Here is a 16,899-nt window from a genome sequence, read left to right on the forward strand (position 1 = left end):
CACACACAGTGAATAGACCAGTTCATGTACACAGTGAACTCCTACACACAGTGACAGTGTTTAAACAGAACTCTTCAGAACAGGTCTGAGGTCAGGGGGAGGTAGAGAGGTCTGAGATTAGGGGGAGGTAGAGAGGTCTGAGATTAGGGGGAGGTAGAGAGGTCTGAGATTAGGGGGAGGTAGAGAGGTCTGAGATTAGGGGGAGGTAGAGAGGTCTGAGATTAGGGGGAGGTAGAGAGGTCTGAGATTAGGGGGAGGTAGAGAGGTCTGAGATCAGGGGGAGGTAGAGAGGTCTGAGGTCAGGGGGAGGTAGAGATGTCTGAGATCAGGGGGAGGTAGAGAGGTCTGAGATCAGGGGGAGGTAGAGAGATCTGAGATCAATAGCAAAGGCAGGAGCTTCAAATTAAAGGCTCAACTCAGTAGACCTCCATTTCAGCTGGTGGCCTCACATTCCTGTCACAAATTACCTCCTATTTCCTATATATTGCATTGCTTTTGACCAGAACCCTGTGGGTCAATGCTCTATATAGGGAATTAGGTGCCATTTGGTAAGCAGGCTCTGTGCTATTATCCTAGCCACATCCTCTCTCCACCCTCATCCTCTCATCCTCTCTCCACCCTCATCCTCCCTTCACTCTCATTCTCTCTCCACGCTCATCCTCTCATCCTCTCTCCACGCTCATCCTCTCTCCACCCTCATCCTCTCATCCTCTCTCCACCCTCATCCTCTCATCCTCTCTCCACTCTCATTCTCTCTCCACGCTCATCCTCTCATCCTCTCTCCACCCTCATCCTCTCTCCACCCTCATCCTCTCATCCTCTCTCCACCCTCATCCTCCCTTCACTCACATCCTCTCTCCACGCTCATCCTCTCTCCACCCTCATCCTCCCTTCACTCTCATCCTCTCTCCACTCTCATCCTCTCATCCTCTCTCCACGCTCATCCTCTCTCCACCCTCATCCTCTCATCCTCTCTCCACCCTCATCCTCTCATCCTCTCTCCACGCTCATCCTCTCTCCACCCTCATCCTCTCATCCTCTCTCATCCTCTCATCCTCTCTCCACTCTCATCCTCTCATCCTCTCTCCACCCTCATCCTCTCATTCTCTCTCCGCCCTCATCCTCTCATCTTCGCCCCACCCTCATCCTCTCTCAACCCTCATCCTCTCTCCACCCTCATGTAGTGAATATTTAAGGTTAAATCATATTTAGTGAATATTTAAGGTTAAATCATATTTAGTGAATATTTAAGGTTAAATCATATTTAGTGAATATTTAAGGTTAAATCATATTTAGTGAATATTTAAGATTAAATCATATTTAGTAAATATTTTAGGTTAAATCATATTTAGTGAATATTTTAGATGAAATCATATTTAGTGAATATTTTAGATGAAATCATATTTAGTAAATATTTTTGGTTAAATCATATTTAGTGAATATTTAAGGTTAAATCATATTTAGGGAATATTTAAGGTTAAATCATATTTAGTGAATATTTTAGATTAAATGATATTTAGTGAATCTTTAACATCTCTCCTGTCCCACCTCCAGGCCTACCAGCTGTCCAGAGGCAAGGTCTGGCCCATGATCATCATCCTGTGTCTCATAGCAGCCATCCTGTCTGCCTTCCTGGACAATGTGACTACTATGATGCTCTTTACTCCTGTTACCATCAGGTACAGTGTATTAACCACCAGGTACAGTGTAATAACCATCAGGTACAGTGCTATAACCATCAGGTACAGTGTAATAACCATCAGGTACAGTGCTATAACCACCAGGTACAGTGCAATAACCATCAGGTACAGTGCAATAACCATCAGGTACAGTGTTATAACCATCAGGTACAGTGTTATAACCACCAGGTACAGTGTTATAACCATCAGGTACAGTGTAATAACCATCAGGTACAGTGCTATAACCATCAGGTACAGTGTAATAACCATCAGGTACAGTGTTATAACCATCAGGTACAGCTGTTATAACCATCAGGTACAGTGTTATAACCACCAGGTACAGTGTAATAACCATCAGGTACAGTGTAATAACCATCAGGTACAGCTGTTATAACCATCAGGTACAGCTGTTATAACCATCAGGTACAGTGTAATAACCATCAGGTACAGTGTTATAACCATCAGGTACAGTGTTATAACCACCAGGTACAGTGTTATAACCATCAGGTACAGTGTAATAACCATCAGGTACAGTGTAATAACCATCAGGTACAGTGTTATAACCATCAGGTACAGTGTAATAACCATCAGGTACAGTGTTATAACCACCAGGTACAGTGTAATAACATCGGGTACAGTGTAATAACCACCAGTGTAATAACCACCAGGTACAGTGTAATAACCACCAGGTACAGTGTTATAACCATCAGGTACAGTGTTATAACCATCAGGTACAGTGTAATAACCACCAGGTACAGTGTTATAACCATCAGGTACAGCTGTTACCACCAGGTACAGTGTAATAACCACCAGGTACAGCTGTTACCATCAGGTACAGTGTTATAACCATCAGGTACAGTGTTATAACCATCAGGTACAGTGTTATAACCATCAGGTACAGTGTAATAACCATCAGGTACAGTGTTATAACCACCAGGTACAGCTGTTACCATCAGGTACAGTGTTATAACCATCAGGTACAGCTGTTACCATCAGGTACAGTGTAATAACCTTCAGGTACAGTGTTATAACCATCAGGTACAGTGTAATAACCATCAGGTACAGTGTAATAACCACCAGGTACAGTGTTATAACCATCAGGTACAGTGTTATAACCACCAGGTACAGTGTAATGACATCGGGTACAGTGTAATAACCACCAGTGTAATAACCACCAGGTACAGTGTAATAACCATCAGGTACAGTGTAATAACCACCAGGTACAGCTGTTACCATCAGGTACAGTGTTATAACCATCAGGTACAGTGTAATAACCATCAGGTACAGTGTTATAACCACCAGGTACAGCTGTTACCATCAGGTACAGTGTTATAACCATCAGGTACAGCTGTTACCATCAGGTACAGTGTAATAACCATCAGGTACAGTGTATTAACCATCAGGTACAGTGTTATAACCACCAGGTACAGCTGTTACCATCAGGTACAGTGTTATAACCATCAGGTACAGCTGTTATAACCATCAGGTACAGCTGGTATAACCATCAGGTACAGTGTAATAACCATCAGGTACAGTGTTATAACCATCAGGTACAGTGTTATAACCACCAGGTACAGTGTTATAACCATCAGGTACAGTGTAATAACCATCAGGTACAGTGTTATAACCATCAGGTACAGTGTAATAACCATCAGGTACAGTGTTATAACCACCAGGTACAGTGTTATAACCATCAGGTACAGTGTTATAACCACCAGGTACAGTGTAATAACATCGGGTACAGTGTAATAACCACCAGTGTAATAACCACCAGGTACAGTGTTATAACCACCAGGTACAGCTGTTACCATCAGGTACAGTGTTATAACCATCAGGTACAGTGTTATAACCGCCAGGTACAGTGTTATAACCGCCAGGTACAGTGTAATAACCATCAGGTACAGTGTAATAACCACCAGGTACAGCTGTTACCATCAGGTACAGTGTTATAACCATCAGGTACAGCTGTTACCATCAGGTACAGTGTAATAACCTTCAGGTACAGTGTTATAACCATCAGGTACAGTGTTATAACCACCAGGTACAGTGTTATAACCATCAGGTACAGTGTAATAACCATCAGGTACAGTGCTATAACCATCAGGTACAGTGTAATAACCATCAGGTACAGTGTTATAACCATCAGGTACAGCTGTTATAACCATCAGGTACAGTGTTATAACCACCAGGTACAGTGTAATAACCATCAGGTACAGTGTAATAACCATCAGGTACAGGTGTTATAACCATCAGGTACAGCTGTTATAACCATCAGGTACAGTGTTATAACCATCAGGTACAGTGTTATAACCACCAGGTACAGTGTTATAACCATCAGGTACAGTGTAATAACCATCAGGTACAGTGTAATAACCATCAGGTACAGTGTAATAACCATCAGGTACAGTGTTATAACCATCAGGTACAGTGTAATAACCATCAGGTACAGTGTTATAACCACCAGGTACAGTGTAATAACATCGGGTACAGTGTAATAACCACCAGTGTAATAACCACCAGGTACAGTGTAATAACCACCAGGTACAGTGTTATAACCATCAGGTACAGTGTAATAACCACCAGGTACAGTGTTATAACCATCAGGTACAGCTGTTACCACCAGGTACAGTATAATAACCATCAGGTACAGTGTTATAACCACCAGGTACAGTGTAATAACATCGGGTACAGTGTTATAACCATCAGGTACAGTGTTATAACCATCAGGTACAGTGTAATAACCATCAGGTACAGTGTTATAACCACCAGGTACAGCTGTTACCATCAGGTACAGTGTTATAACCATCAGGTACAGCTGTTACCATCAGGTACAGTGTAATAACCTTCAGGTACAGTGTTATAACCATCAGGTACAGTGTAATAACCATCAGGTACAGTGTAATAACCACCAGGTACAGTGTTATAACCATCAGGTACAGTGTTATAACCACCAGGTACAGTGTAATGACATCGGGTACAGTGTAATAACCACCAGTGTAATAACCACCAGGTACAGTGTAATAACCATCAGGTACAGTGTAATAACCACCAGGTACAGCTGTTACCATCAGGTACAGTGTTATAACCATCAGGTACAGTGTAATAACCATCAGGTACAGTGTTATAACCACCAGGTACAGCTGTTACCATCAGGTACAGTGTTATAACCATCAGGTACAGCTGTTACCATCAGGTACAGTGTAATAACCATCAGGTACAGTGTAATAACCATCAGGTACAGTGTTATAACCACCAGGTACAGCTGTTACCATCAGGTACAGTGTTATAACCATCAGGTACAGCTGTTATAACCATCAGGTACAGCTGGTATAACCATCAGGTACAGTGTAATAACCATCAGGTACAGTGTTATAACCATCAGGTACAGTGTTATAACCACCAGGTACAGTGTTATAACCATCAGGTACAGTGTAATAACCATCAGGTACAGTGTTATAACCATCAGGTACAGTGTAATAACCATCAGGTACAGTGTTATAACCACCAGGTACAGTGTTATAACCATCAGGTACAGTGTTATAACCACCAGGTACAGTGTAATAACATCGGGTACAGTGTAATAACCACCAGTGTAATAACCACCAGGTACAGTGTAATAACCATCAGGTACAGTGTAATAACCACCAGGTACAGTGTTATAACCATCAGGTACAGTGTAATAACCACCAGGTACAGTATTATAACCATCAGGTACAGCTGTTACAATCAGGTACAGTGTAATAACCATCAGGTACAGTGTAATAACCATCAGGTGCAGTGTAATAACCACCAGGTACAGCTGTTACCATCAGGTACAGTGTTATAACCATCAGGTACAGTGTAATAACCATCAGGTACAGTGTTATAACCACCAGGTACAGCTGTTACCATCAGGTACAGTGTTATAACCATCAGGTACAGCTGTTACCATAAGGTACAGTGTAATAACCATCAGGTACAGTGTAATAACCATCAGGTACAGTGTTATAACCACCAGGTACAGCTGTTACCATCAGGTACAGTGTAATAACCACCAGGTACAGTGCAATAACAACCAGGTACAGTGCTATAACCACCAGGTACAGTGCAATAACCATCAGGTACAGTGTTATAACCATCAGGTACAGTGTTATAACCACCAGGTACAGTGTTATAACCACCAGGTACAGTGTTATAACCATCAGGTACAGTGCTATAACCATCAGGTACAGTGCTATAACCATCAGGTACAGTGTTATAACCAGCAGGTACAGCTGTTATAACCATCAGGTACAGTGTAATAACCACCAGGTACAGTGTAATAACCATCAGGTACAGTGTTATAACCATCAGGTACAGCTGTTATAACCATCAGGTACAGTGTAATAACCATCAGGTACAGTGTAATAACCATCAGGTACAGCTGTTATAACCATCAGGTACAGTGTAATAACCATCAGGTACAGTGTTATAACTATCAGGTACAGTGTAATAACCACCAGGTACAGTGTTATAACCATCAGGTACAGTGTAATAACCATCAGGTACAGTGTTATAACCATCAGGTACAGTGTAATAACCTCCAGGTACAGTGTAATAACCATCAGGTACAGTGTTATAACCATCAGGTACAGTGTAATAACCATCAGGTACAGTGTAATAACCACCAGGTACAGTGTAATAACCACCAGGTACAGTGTAATAACCATCAGGTACAGTGTTATAACCACCAGGTACAGTGTAATAACATCGGGTACAGTGTAATAACCACCAGGTACAGTGTAATAACCATCAGGTACAGTGTAATAACCATCAGGTACAGTGTTATAACCACCAGGTACAGCTGTTACCATCAGGTACAGTGTTATAACCATCAGGTACAGCTGTTACCATCAGGTACAGTGTAATAACCATCAGGTACAGTGTAATAACCATCAGGTACAGTGTAATAACCATCAGGTACAGTGTAATAACCACCAGGTACAGTGTAATAACCACCAGGTACAGTGTTATAACCACCAGGTACAGTGGAATAACCATCAGGTACAGTGTAATAACCATCAGGTACAGTGTAATAACCATCAGGTACAGTGTTATAACCCCCAGGTACAGCTGTTACCATCAGGTACAGTGTAATAACCACCAGCTACAGTGTTATAACCACCAGGTACAGTGTTATAACCAACAGGTACAGTGTTATAACCATCAGGTACAGTGTTATAACCATCAGGTACAGTGTTATAACCACCAGGTACAGCTGTTACCATCAGGTACAGTGTAATAACCACCAGGTACAGTGTAATAACCACCAGGTACAGTGTAATAACCACCAGGTACAGTGTTATAACCACCAGGTACAGTGTTATAACCACCAGGTACAGTGTAATGACATCGGGTACAGTGTAATAACCACCAGTGTAATAACCACCAGGTACAGTGTAATAACCATCAGGTACAGTGTAATAACCACCAGGTACAGCTGTTACCATCAGGTACAGTGTTATAACCATCAGGTACAGTGTAATAACCATCAGGTACAGTGTTATAACCACCAGGTACAGCTGTTACCATCAGGTACAGTGTTATAACCATCAGGTACAGCTGTTACCATCAGGTACAGTGTAATAACCATCAGGTACAGTGTAATAACCATCAGGTACAGTGTTATAACCACCAGGTACAGCTGTTGCCATCAGGTACAGTGTTATAACCATCAGGTACAGCTGTTATAACCATCAGGTACAGCTGGTATAACCATCAGGTACAGTGTAATAACCATCAGGTACAGTGTTATAACCATCAGGTACAGTGTTATAACCACCAGGTACAGTGTTATAACCATCAGGTACAGTGTAATAACCATCAGGTACAGTGTTATAACCATCAGGTACAGTGTAATAACCATCAGGTACAGTGTTATAACCACCAGGTACAGTGTTATAACCATCAGGTACAGTGTTATAACCACCAGGTACAGTGTAATAACATCGGGTACAGTGTAATAACCACCAGTGTAATAACCACCAGGTACAGTGTAATAACCATCAGGTACAGTGTAATAACCACCAGGTACAGTGTTATAACCATCAGGTACAGTGTAATAACCACCAGGTACAGTATTATAACCATCAGGTACAGCTGTTACAATCAGGTACAGTGTAATAACCATCAGGTACAGTGTAATAACCATCAGGTGCAGTGTAATAACCACCAGGTACAGCTGTTACCATCAGGTACAGTGTTATAACCATCAGGTACAGAGTAATAACCATCAGGTACAGTGTTATAACCACCAGGTACAGCTGTTACCATCAGGTACAGTGTTATAACCATCAGGTACAGCTGTTACCATAAGGTACAGTGTAATAACCATCAGGTACAGTGTAATAACCATCAGGTACAGTGTTATAACCACCAGGTACAGCTGTTACCATCAGGTACAGTGTAATAACCACCAGGTACAGTGCAATAACAACCAGGTACAGTGCTATAACCACCAGGTACAGTGCAATAACCATCAGGTACAGTGTTATAACCATCAGGTACAGTGTTATAACCACCAGGTACAGTGTTATAACCACCAGGTACAGTGTTATAACCATCAGGTACAGTGCTATAACCATCAGGTACAGTGCTATAACCATCAGGTACAGTGTTATAACCAGCAGGTACAGCTGTTATAACCATCAGGTACAGTGTAATAACCACCAGGTACAGTGTAATAACCATCAGGTACAGTGTTATAACCATCAGGTACAGCTGTTATAACCATCAGGTACAGTGTAATAACCATCAGGTACAGTGTAATAACCATCAGGTACAGCTGTTATAACCATCAGGTACAGTGTAATAACCATCAGGTACAGTGTTATAACTATCAGGTACAGTGTAATAACCACCAGGTACAGTGTTATAACCATCAGGTACAGTGTAATAACCATCAGGTACAGTGTTATAACCATCAGGTACAGTGTAATAACCTCCAGGTACAGTGTAATAACCATCAGGTACAGTGTTATAACCATCAGGTACAGTGTAATAACCATCAGGTACAGTGTAATAACCACCAGGTACAGTGTAATAACCACCAGGTACAGTGTAATAACCATCAGGTACAGTGTTATAACCACCAGGTACAGTGTAATAACATCGGGTACAGTGTAATAACCACCAGGTACAGTGTAATAACCATCAGGTACAGTGTAATAACCATCAGGTACAGTGTTATAACCACCAGGTACAGCTGTTACCATCAGGTACAGTGTTATAACCATCAGGTACAGCTGTTACCATCAGGTACAGTGTAATAACCATCAGGTACAGTGTAATAACCATCAGGTACAGTGTAATAACCATCAGGTACAGTGTAATAACCACCAGGTACAGTGTAATAACCACCAGGTACAGTGTTATAACCACCAGGTACAGTGGAATAACCATCAGGTACAGTGTAATAACCATCAGGTACAGTGTAATAACCATCAGGTACAGTGTTATAACCACCAGGTACAGCTGTTACCATCAGGTACAGTGTAATAACCACCAGCTACAGTGTTATAACCACCAGGTACAGTGTTATAACCAACAGGTACAGTGTTATAACCATCAGGTACAGTGTTATAACCATCAGGTACAGTGTTATAACCACCAGGTACAGCTGTTACCATCAGGTACAGTGTAATAACCACCAGGTACAGTGTAATAACCACCAGGTACAGTGTAATAACCACCAGGTACAGTGTTATAACCACCAGGTACAGTGTTATAACCACCAGGTACAGCTGTTACCATCAGGTACAGTGTTATAACCATCAGGTACAGTGTTATAACCGCCAGGTACAGTGTTATAACCGCCAGGTACAGTGTAATAACCATCAGGTACAGTGTAATAACCACCAGGTACAGCTGTTACCATCAGGTACAGTGTAATAACCATCAGGTACAGTGTAATAACCACCAGGTACAGTGTTATAACCATCAGGTACAGCTGTTACCATCAGGTACAGTGTTATAACCATCAGGTACAGTGTTATAACCATCAGGTACAGTGTTATAACCACCAGGTACAGTGTTATAACCACCAGGTACAGTGTTATAACCATCAGGTACAGTGTATTAACCATCAGGTACAGTGTAATAACCATCAGGTACAGTGTTATAACCACCAGGTACAGTGTTATAACCATCAGGTACAGTGTATTAACCATCAGTGTAATAACCACCAGGTACAGTGTAATAACCATCAGGTACAGTGTAATAACCACCAGGTACAGTGTAATAACCACCAGGTACAGCTGTTATAACCACCAGGTACAGTGTAATAACCACCAGGTACAGTGTAATAACCACCAGGTACAGTGTAATAACCACCAGGTACAGTGTAATAACCACCAGGTACAGTGTTATAACCATCAGGTACAGTGTTATAACCACCAGGTACAGTGTAATAACCACCAGGTACAGTGTAATAACCACCAGGTACAGTGTTATAACCATCAGGTACAGCTGTTATAACCATCAGGTACAGTGTAATAACCATCAGGTACAGTGTTATAACCATCAGGTACAGCTGTTATAACCACCAGGTACAGTGTAATAACCACCAGGTGCAGCTGTTACCATCAGGTACAGTGTTATAACCATCAGGTACAGTGTTATAACCACCAGGTACAGTGTAATAACCACCAGGTACAGTGTAATAACCACCAGGTACAGCTGTTACCATCAGGTACAGTGTTATAACCATCAGGTACAGTGTTATAACCACCAGGTACAGTGTAATAACCACCAGGTACCGTGTAATAACCATCAGGTACAGTGTTATAACCATCAGGTACAGTGTAATAACCACCAGGTACAGTGTTATAACCACCAGGTACAGTGTAATAACCACCAGGTACAGTGTTATAACATCAGGTACAGTGTTATAACCATCAGGTACAGTGTTATAACCACCAGGTACAGTGTTATAACCACCAGGTACAGTGTAATAACCACCAGGTACAGTGTAATAACCACCAGGTACAGTGTAATAACCACCAGGTACAGTGTAATAACCATCAGGTACAGTGTAATAACCATCAGGTACAGTGTTATAACCACCAGGTACAGTGTAATAACCACCAGGTACAGTGTAATAACCACCAGGTACAGTGTTATAACCACCAGGTACAGTGTAATAACCACCTGGTACAGTGTAATAACCACCAGGTACAGTGTAAAAACCACCAGGTACAGTGTTTTAACCACCAGGTACAGTGTAATAACCACCAGGTACAGCTGTTACCATCAGGTACAGTGTAATAACCATCAGGTACAGTGTAATAACCATCAGGTACAGTGTAATAACCACCAGGTACAGCTGTTACCATCAGGTACAGTGTAATAACCATCAGGTACAGTGTAATAACCATCAGGTACAGTGTAATAACCATCAGGTACAGTGTTATAACCATCAGGTACAGCTGTTACCACCAGGTACAGTGTAATAACCACCAGGTCCCCTCTCTCCCTTTCCCCTCTCTCCCTTTCCCCTCTCTACCTCCCCTCTCTCCTTTTCCCCCCTCTGCCTCCCCTCTCTCCCCTTCCTCTCTCTTCCTCCCCTCTCTCCCCTTCCCCTCGCTACCTCCCCTCTCTCCCCTTCCCCTCTCTGCCTCCGCTCTCTCCCCTTCCCCTCTCTCCCTTTCCCTCTCTCCCTTTCCCCTCTCTACCTCCCCTCTCTCCCTTTCCCCTCTCTCCCTTTCCCCTCTCTCCCTTTCCCCTCTCTACCTCCCCTCTCTCCCTTTCCCCTCTCTACCTCCCCTCTCTCCCTTTCCCCTCTCTCCCTCCCCTCTCTACCTCCCCTCTCTACCTCCCCTCTCTCCCTTTCCCCTCTCTACCTCCCCTCTCTCCCTTTCCCCTCTCTCCCTCCCCTCTCTCCCTTTCCCCTCTCTACCTCCCCTCTCTCCCTTTCCCCTCTCTACCTCCCCTCTCTCCCTTTCCCCTCTCTACCTCCCCTCTCTCCCATTCCCCTCTCTACCTCCCCTCTCTACCTCACCTCTCTCCCTTTCCCCTCTCTACCTCCCCTCTCTCCCCTTCCCCTCTCTACCTCCCCTCTCTACCTCCCCTCTCTCCCTTTCCCCTCTCTACCTCCCCTCTCTACCTCCCCTTTCTCCCTTTCCCCTCTCTCCCTCCCCTCTCTCCCTTTCCCCTCTCTACCTCCCCTCTCTCCCTTCCCCTCTCTACCTCCCCTCTCTCCCTTTCCCCTCTCTCCCTTTACCCTCTCTCCCTTTCCCCTCTCTCCCTTTCCCCTCTCTACCCCCCCTCTCTAACTCCCCTCTCTCCCTTTCCCCTCTCTACCTCCCCTCTCTAACTCCCCTCTCTCCCTTTCCCCTCTCTCCCCTTCCCCTCTCTCCCTTTCCCCTCTCTACCTCCCCTCTCTCCCTTTCCCCTCTCTCCCTTTCCCCTCTCTACCTCCCCTCTCTACCTCCCCTTTCTCCCTTTCCCCTCTCTCCCTTTCCCCTCTCCCTCCCCTCTCTACCTCCCCTCTCTCCCTTTCCCCTCTCTACCTCCCCTCTCTCCCTTTCCCCTCTCTACCTCCCCTCTCTCCCTTTCCCCTCTCTACCTCCCCTCTCTACCTCACCTCTCTCCCCTTCCCCTCTCTGCCTCCCCTCTCTCCCCTTCCCCTCGCTACCTCCCCTCTCTCCCCTTCCCCTCTCTGCCTCCGCTCTCTCCCCTTCCCCTCTCTCCCTTTCCCTCTCTCCCTTTCTCCTCTCTACCTCCCCTCTCTCCCTTTCCCCTCTCTCCCTTTCCCTCTCTCCCTTTCCCCTCTCTCCCTTTCCCCTCTCTGCCTCCTCTCTCCCTTTCCCCTCTCTCCCTTTCCCTCTCTCCCTTTCCCCTCTCTACCTCCCCTCTCTCCCTTTCCCCTCTCTCCCTTTCCCATCTCTCCCTTTCCCCTCTCTACCTCCCCTCTCTCCCTTTCCCCTCTCTACCTCCCCTCTCTCCCTTTCCCCTCTCTCCCTCCCCTCTCTACTTCCCCTCTCTACCTCCCCTCTCTCCCTTTCCCCTCTCTACCTCCCCTCTCTCCCTTTCCCCTCTCTCCCTCCCCTCTCTCCCTTTCCCCTCTCTACCTCCCCTCTCTCCCTTTCCCCTCTCTACCTCCCCTCTCTCCCTTTCCCCTCTCTACCTCCCCTCTCTCCCTTTCCCCTCTCTACCTCCCCTCTCTCCCTTTCCCCTCTCTACCTCCCCTCTCTACCTCACCTCTCTCCCTTTCCCCTCTCTACCTCCCCTCTCTCCCCTTCCCCTCTCTACCTCCCCTCTCTACCTCCCCTCTCTCCCTTTCCCCTCTCTACCTCCCCTCTCTCTCCCCTTTCTCCCTCTCTCCCTCCCCTCTCTCCCTTTCCCCTCTCTACCTCCCCTCTCTCCCTTCCCCTCTCTACCTCCCCTCTCTCCCTTTCCCCTCTCTCCCTTTACCCTCTCTCCCTTTCCCCTCTCTCCCTTTCCCCTCTCTACCCCCCCCTCTCTAACTCCCCTCTCTCCCTTTCCCCTCTCTACCTCCCCTCTCTACCTCCCCTTTCTCCCTTTCCCCTCTCTCCCTCCCCTCTCTCCCTTTCCCCTCTCTACCTCCCCTCTCTCCCTTCCCCTCTCTACCTCCCCTCTCTCCCTTTCCCCTCTCTCCCTTTACCCTCTCTCCCTTTCCCCTCTCTCCCTTTCCCCTCTCCACCCCCCCTCTCTGCCTCCCCTCTCTCCCTTTCCCCTCTCTACCTCCCCTCTCTCCCCTTCCCCTCTCTCCCTTTCCCCTCTCTACCTCCCCTCTCTCCCTTTCCCCTCTCTCCCTTTCCCCTCTCTACCTCCCCTCTCTAACTCCTCTTTCTCCCTTTCCCCTCTCTCCCTTTCCCCTCTCTCCCTCCCCTCTCTACCTCCCCTCTCTACCTCCCCTCTCTCCCTTTCCCCTCTCTACCTCCCCTCTCTCCCTTTCCCCTCTCTACCTCCCCTCTCTCCCTTTCCCCTCTCTACCTCACCTCTCTCCCTTTCCCCTCTCTACCTCCCCTCTCTCCCCTTCCCCTCTCTACCTCCCCTCTCTACCTCCCCTCTCTCCCTTTCCCCTCTCTACCTCCCCTCTCTACCTCCCCTTTCTCCCTTTCCCCTCTCTCCCTCCCCTCTCTCCCTTTCCCCTCTCTACCTCCCCTCTCTCCCTTCCCCTCTCTACCTCCCCTCTCTCCCTTTCCCCTCTCTCCCTTTACCCTCTCTCCCTTTCCCCTCTCTCCCTTTCCCCTCTCTACCCCCCCTCTCTAACTCCCCTCTCTCCCTTTCCCCTCTCTACCTCCCCTCTCTAACTCCCCTCTCTCCCTTTCCCCTCTCTACCTCCCCTCTCTAACTCCCCTCTCTCCCTTTCCCCTCTCTACCTCCCCTCTCTCCCCTTCCCCTCTCTCCCTTTCCCCTCTCTACCTCCCCTCTCTCCCTTTCCCCTCTCTCCCTCCCCTCTCTCCCTTTCCCCTCTCTACCTCCCCTCTCTCCCTTTCCCCTCTCTACCTCCCCTCTCTACCTCCCCTCTCTCCCTTTCCCCTCTCTCCCTTTCCCCTCTCTCCCTTTCCCCTCTCTACCTCCCCTCTCTCCCCTTCCCCTCTCTACCTCCCCTCTCTCCCCATCCCCTCTCTCCCTTTCCCCTCTTCTCTTTCTTTTTCAATTCAATTCAAAGTTATTTTTTTGGGATGGGAAACAAATGTTTTCATTGTCAAAGCAAATGGAATAGACAATAAACAAAAGGGAAATAAATCACATCAAACTTCATTAGTCACGTGAACCGAATACAACAATTGGTGACCTTACAGTGAAACGCTTACTTACAAGCCCTTAACCAACAGTGCAGTTCATCAAGAGTTAAGAAAATATTTACCAAATAGACAAAAATATAACATAATACTAAAAAGTAACACAATAAGAATAACATAACGAGGCTATATACAGGGGGTACCAGTACAGAGTCAATGTGGAGGCTATATAGAGGGGGTACCGGTACAGAGTCAATGTGGAGGCTATATACAGGGTATTACGGTACAGAGTCAATGTGGAGGCTATATACACAGTGTTTTACGGTACAGAGTCAATGTGGAGGCTATACACACGGGGTACCGGTACAGAGACAATGTGGAGGCTATATACAGGGTGTTACGGTACAGAGTCAATGTGGAGGCTATATACAGGGGGTACCGGTACAGAGTCAGTGTGGAGGCTATATACAGGGTGTACCGGTACAGAGTCAATGTGGAGGCTATATACAGGGGGTACCGGTACAGAGTCAATGTGGAGGCTATATACAGGAGGTACCGGTACAGAGTCAGTGTGGAGGCTATATACAGGGTGTTACGGTACAGAGTCAATGTGGAGGCTATACACAGGGGGTACCGATACAGAGACAATGTGGAGGCTATATACAGGGTGTTACGGTACAGAGTCAATGTGGAGGCTATATACAGGGTGTTACGGTACCGAGTCAATGTGGAGGCTATATACAGGGTATTACGGTACAGAGTCAATGTGGAGGCTATATACAGGGTGTTACGGTACCGAGTCAATGTGGAGGCTATATACAGGGTATTACGGTACAGAGTCAATGTGGAGGCTATATACAGGGTATTACGGTACAGAGTCAATGTGGAGGCTATATACAGGGGGTACCGGTACAGAGTCAATGTGGAGGCTATATACAGGGGAGTACTGGTACAGAGTCAATGTGGAGGCTATATACAGGGGGTACCGGTACAGAGTCAATGTGGAGGCTATATACAGGGGGGTACCGGTACAGAGTCAATGTGGAGGCTATATACAGGGGGTACCTGTACAGAGTCAATGTGGAGGCTATATACAGGGGGTACCTATACAGAGTTAATGTGGAGGCTATATACAGGGGGTACCGGTACAGAGTCAATGTGGAGGCTATATACAGGGTGTACCGGTACAGAGTCAGTGTGGAGGCTATATACAGGGGGTACCGGTACAGAGTCAATGTGGAGGCTATATACAGGGGGTACCGGTACAGAGTCAATGTGGAGGCTATATACAGGGGGTACCGGTACAGAGTCAATGTGGAGGCTATATACAGGGGGTACCGGTACAGAGTCAATGTGGAGGCTATATACAGGAGGTACCGGTACTGAGTCAGTGTGTGAGGGTACAGGCTAGTTGAGGTAATCTGTACATGTAGGTGGGGGTGAAGTGACTATGTATAGATAATAAACAGCGAGTAGCAGCAGTGTACATGTAGGTAAAGTGACTATGCATAGATAATAAACAGCGAGTAGCAGCAGTGTACATGTAGGTAGGGGTAAAGTGACTATGTATAGATACTAAACAGAGAGTAGCAGCAGTGTACATGTAGGTAGGGGTAAAGTGACTATGTATAGATAATAAACAGAGAGTAGCAGCAGTGTACATGTAGGTAGGGGTAAAGTGACTATGTATAGATAATAAACAGAGAGTAGCAGCAGTGTACATGTAGGTAGGGGTAAAGTGACTATGTATAGATAATAAACAGAGAGTAGCAGCAGTGTACAAAAGGGGGGGGGGGGGGGGTCATTATAAATAGTCCGGTGGCCATTTTATTAATTGCTCAGAAATAAACAAGGTAAACATTAGTAAACATTACACTTACAAAAGTTTTAATAGAATATAGACATTTCAAATGTAATATATTATTGATTATGTACAGGGTTGTAACAATTTGCCAGCAGTACAAAGTACGAAGGGGGAAAATAAATTGGTTGTAAATATAGGCTGTAATTACCATGTTTGTGCTGTCTAAATGTTTCTCTCTCTCTTTCCCTCTGGTTCCTGTAGGTTATGTGAGGTCCTGAACCTTGACCCCAGACACGTCCTGATAGCTGAGGTGATCTTCACCAACATCGGAGGAGCGGCGACAGCAGTCGGGGATCCACCCAACGTCATCATCGTCTCCAACCAGGACCTCCGGAAAAGTGTAGGACACTGTTATCACGTCTTAGGCTGAGTCACTAATGGCACCCTATTCCCTATATAGAGCACTATAGTTGACCAGGGCCTGCACCCTATTCCCTATATAGAGCACTATAGTTGACCAGGGCCTGCACCCTATTCCCTATATAGAGCACTATAGTTGACCAGGGCCTGCACCCTATTCCCTATATAGTGCACTATAGTTGACCAGGGCCTGCACCCTATTCCCTATGTAGAGCACTATAGTTGACCAGGGCCTGCACCCTATTCCCTATGTAGTGCACTATAGTTG

General features: G+C 45.7%; 1 protein-coding gene across 1 annotated transcript in view; it reads left to right on the plus strand.

Annotated features, from left to right (window-relative positions):
- oca2 (oculocutaneous albinism II) overlaps positions 1-16,899 on the plus strand; it is a 103,124-nt gene that overhangs the window by 73,027 nt on the left and 13,198 nt on the right. Inside the window, exons 12-13 of the mRNA XM_055862346.1 lie at positions 1,555-1,679; positions 16,473-16,611. Coding sequence (XP_055718321.1) covers positions 1,555-1,679; positions 16,473-16,611 — 264 coding nt within the window. The remainder of the gene's footprint in view (positions 1-1,554; positions 1,680-16,472; positions 16,612-16,899) is intronic.

The sequence above is a fragment of the Salvelinus fontinalis genome, chromosome 14, assembly GCF_029448725.1.
Source record: "Salvelinus fontinalis isolate EN_2023a chromosome 14, ASM2944872v1, whole genome shotgun sequence".
In the NCBI taxonomy this organism is placed as follows: Eukaryota; Metazoa; Chordata; class Actinopteri; order Salmoniformes; family Salmonidae; genus Salvelinus; species Salvelinus fontinalis.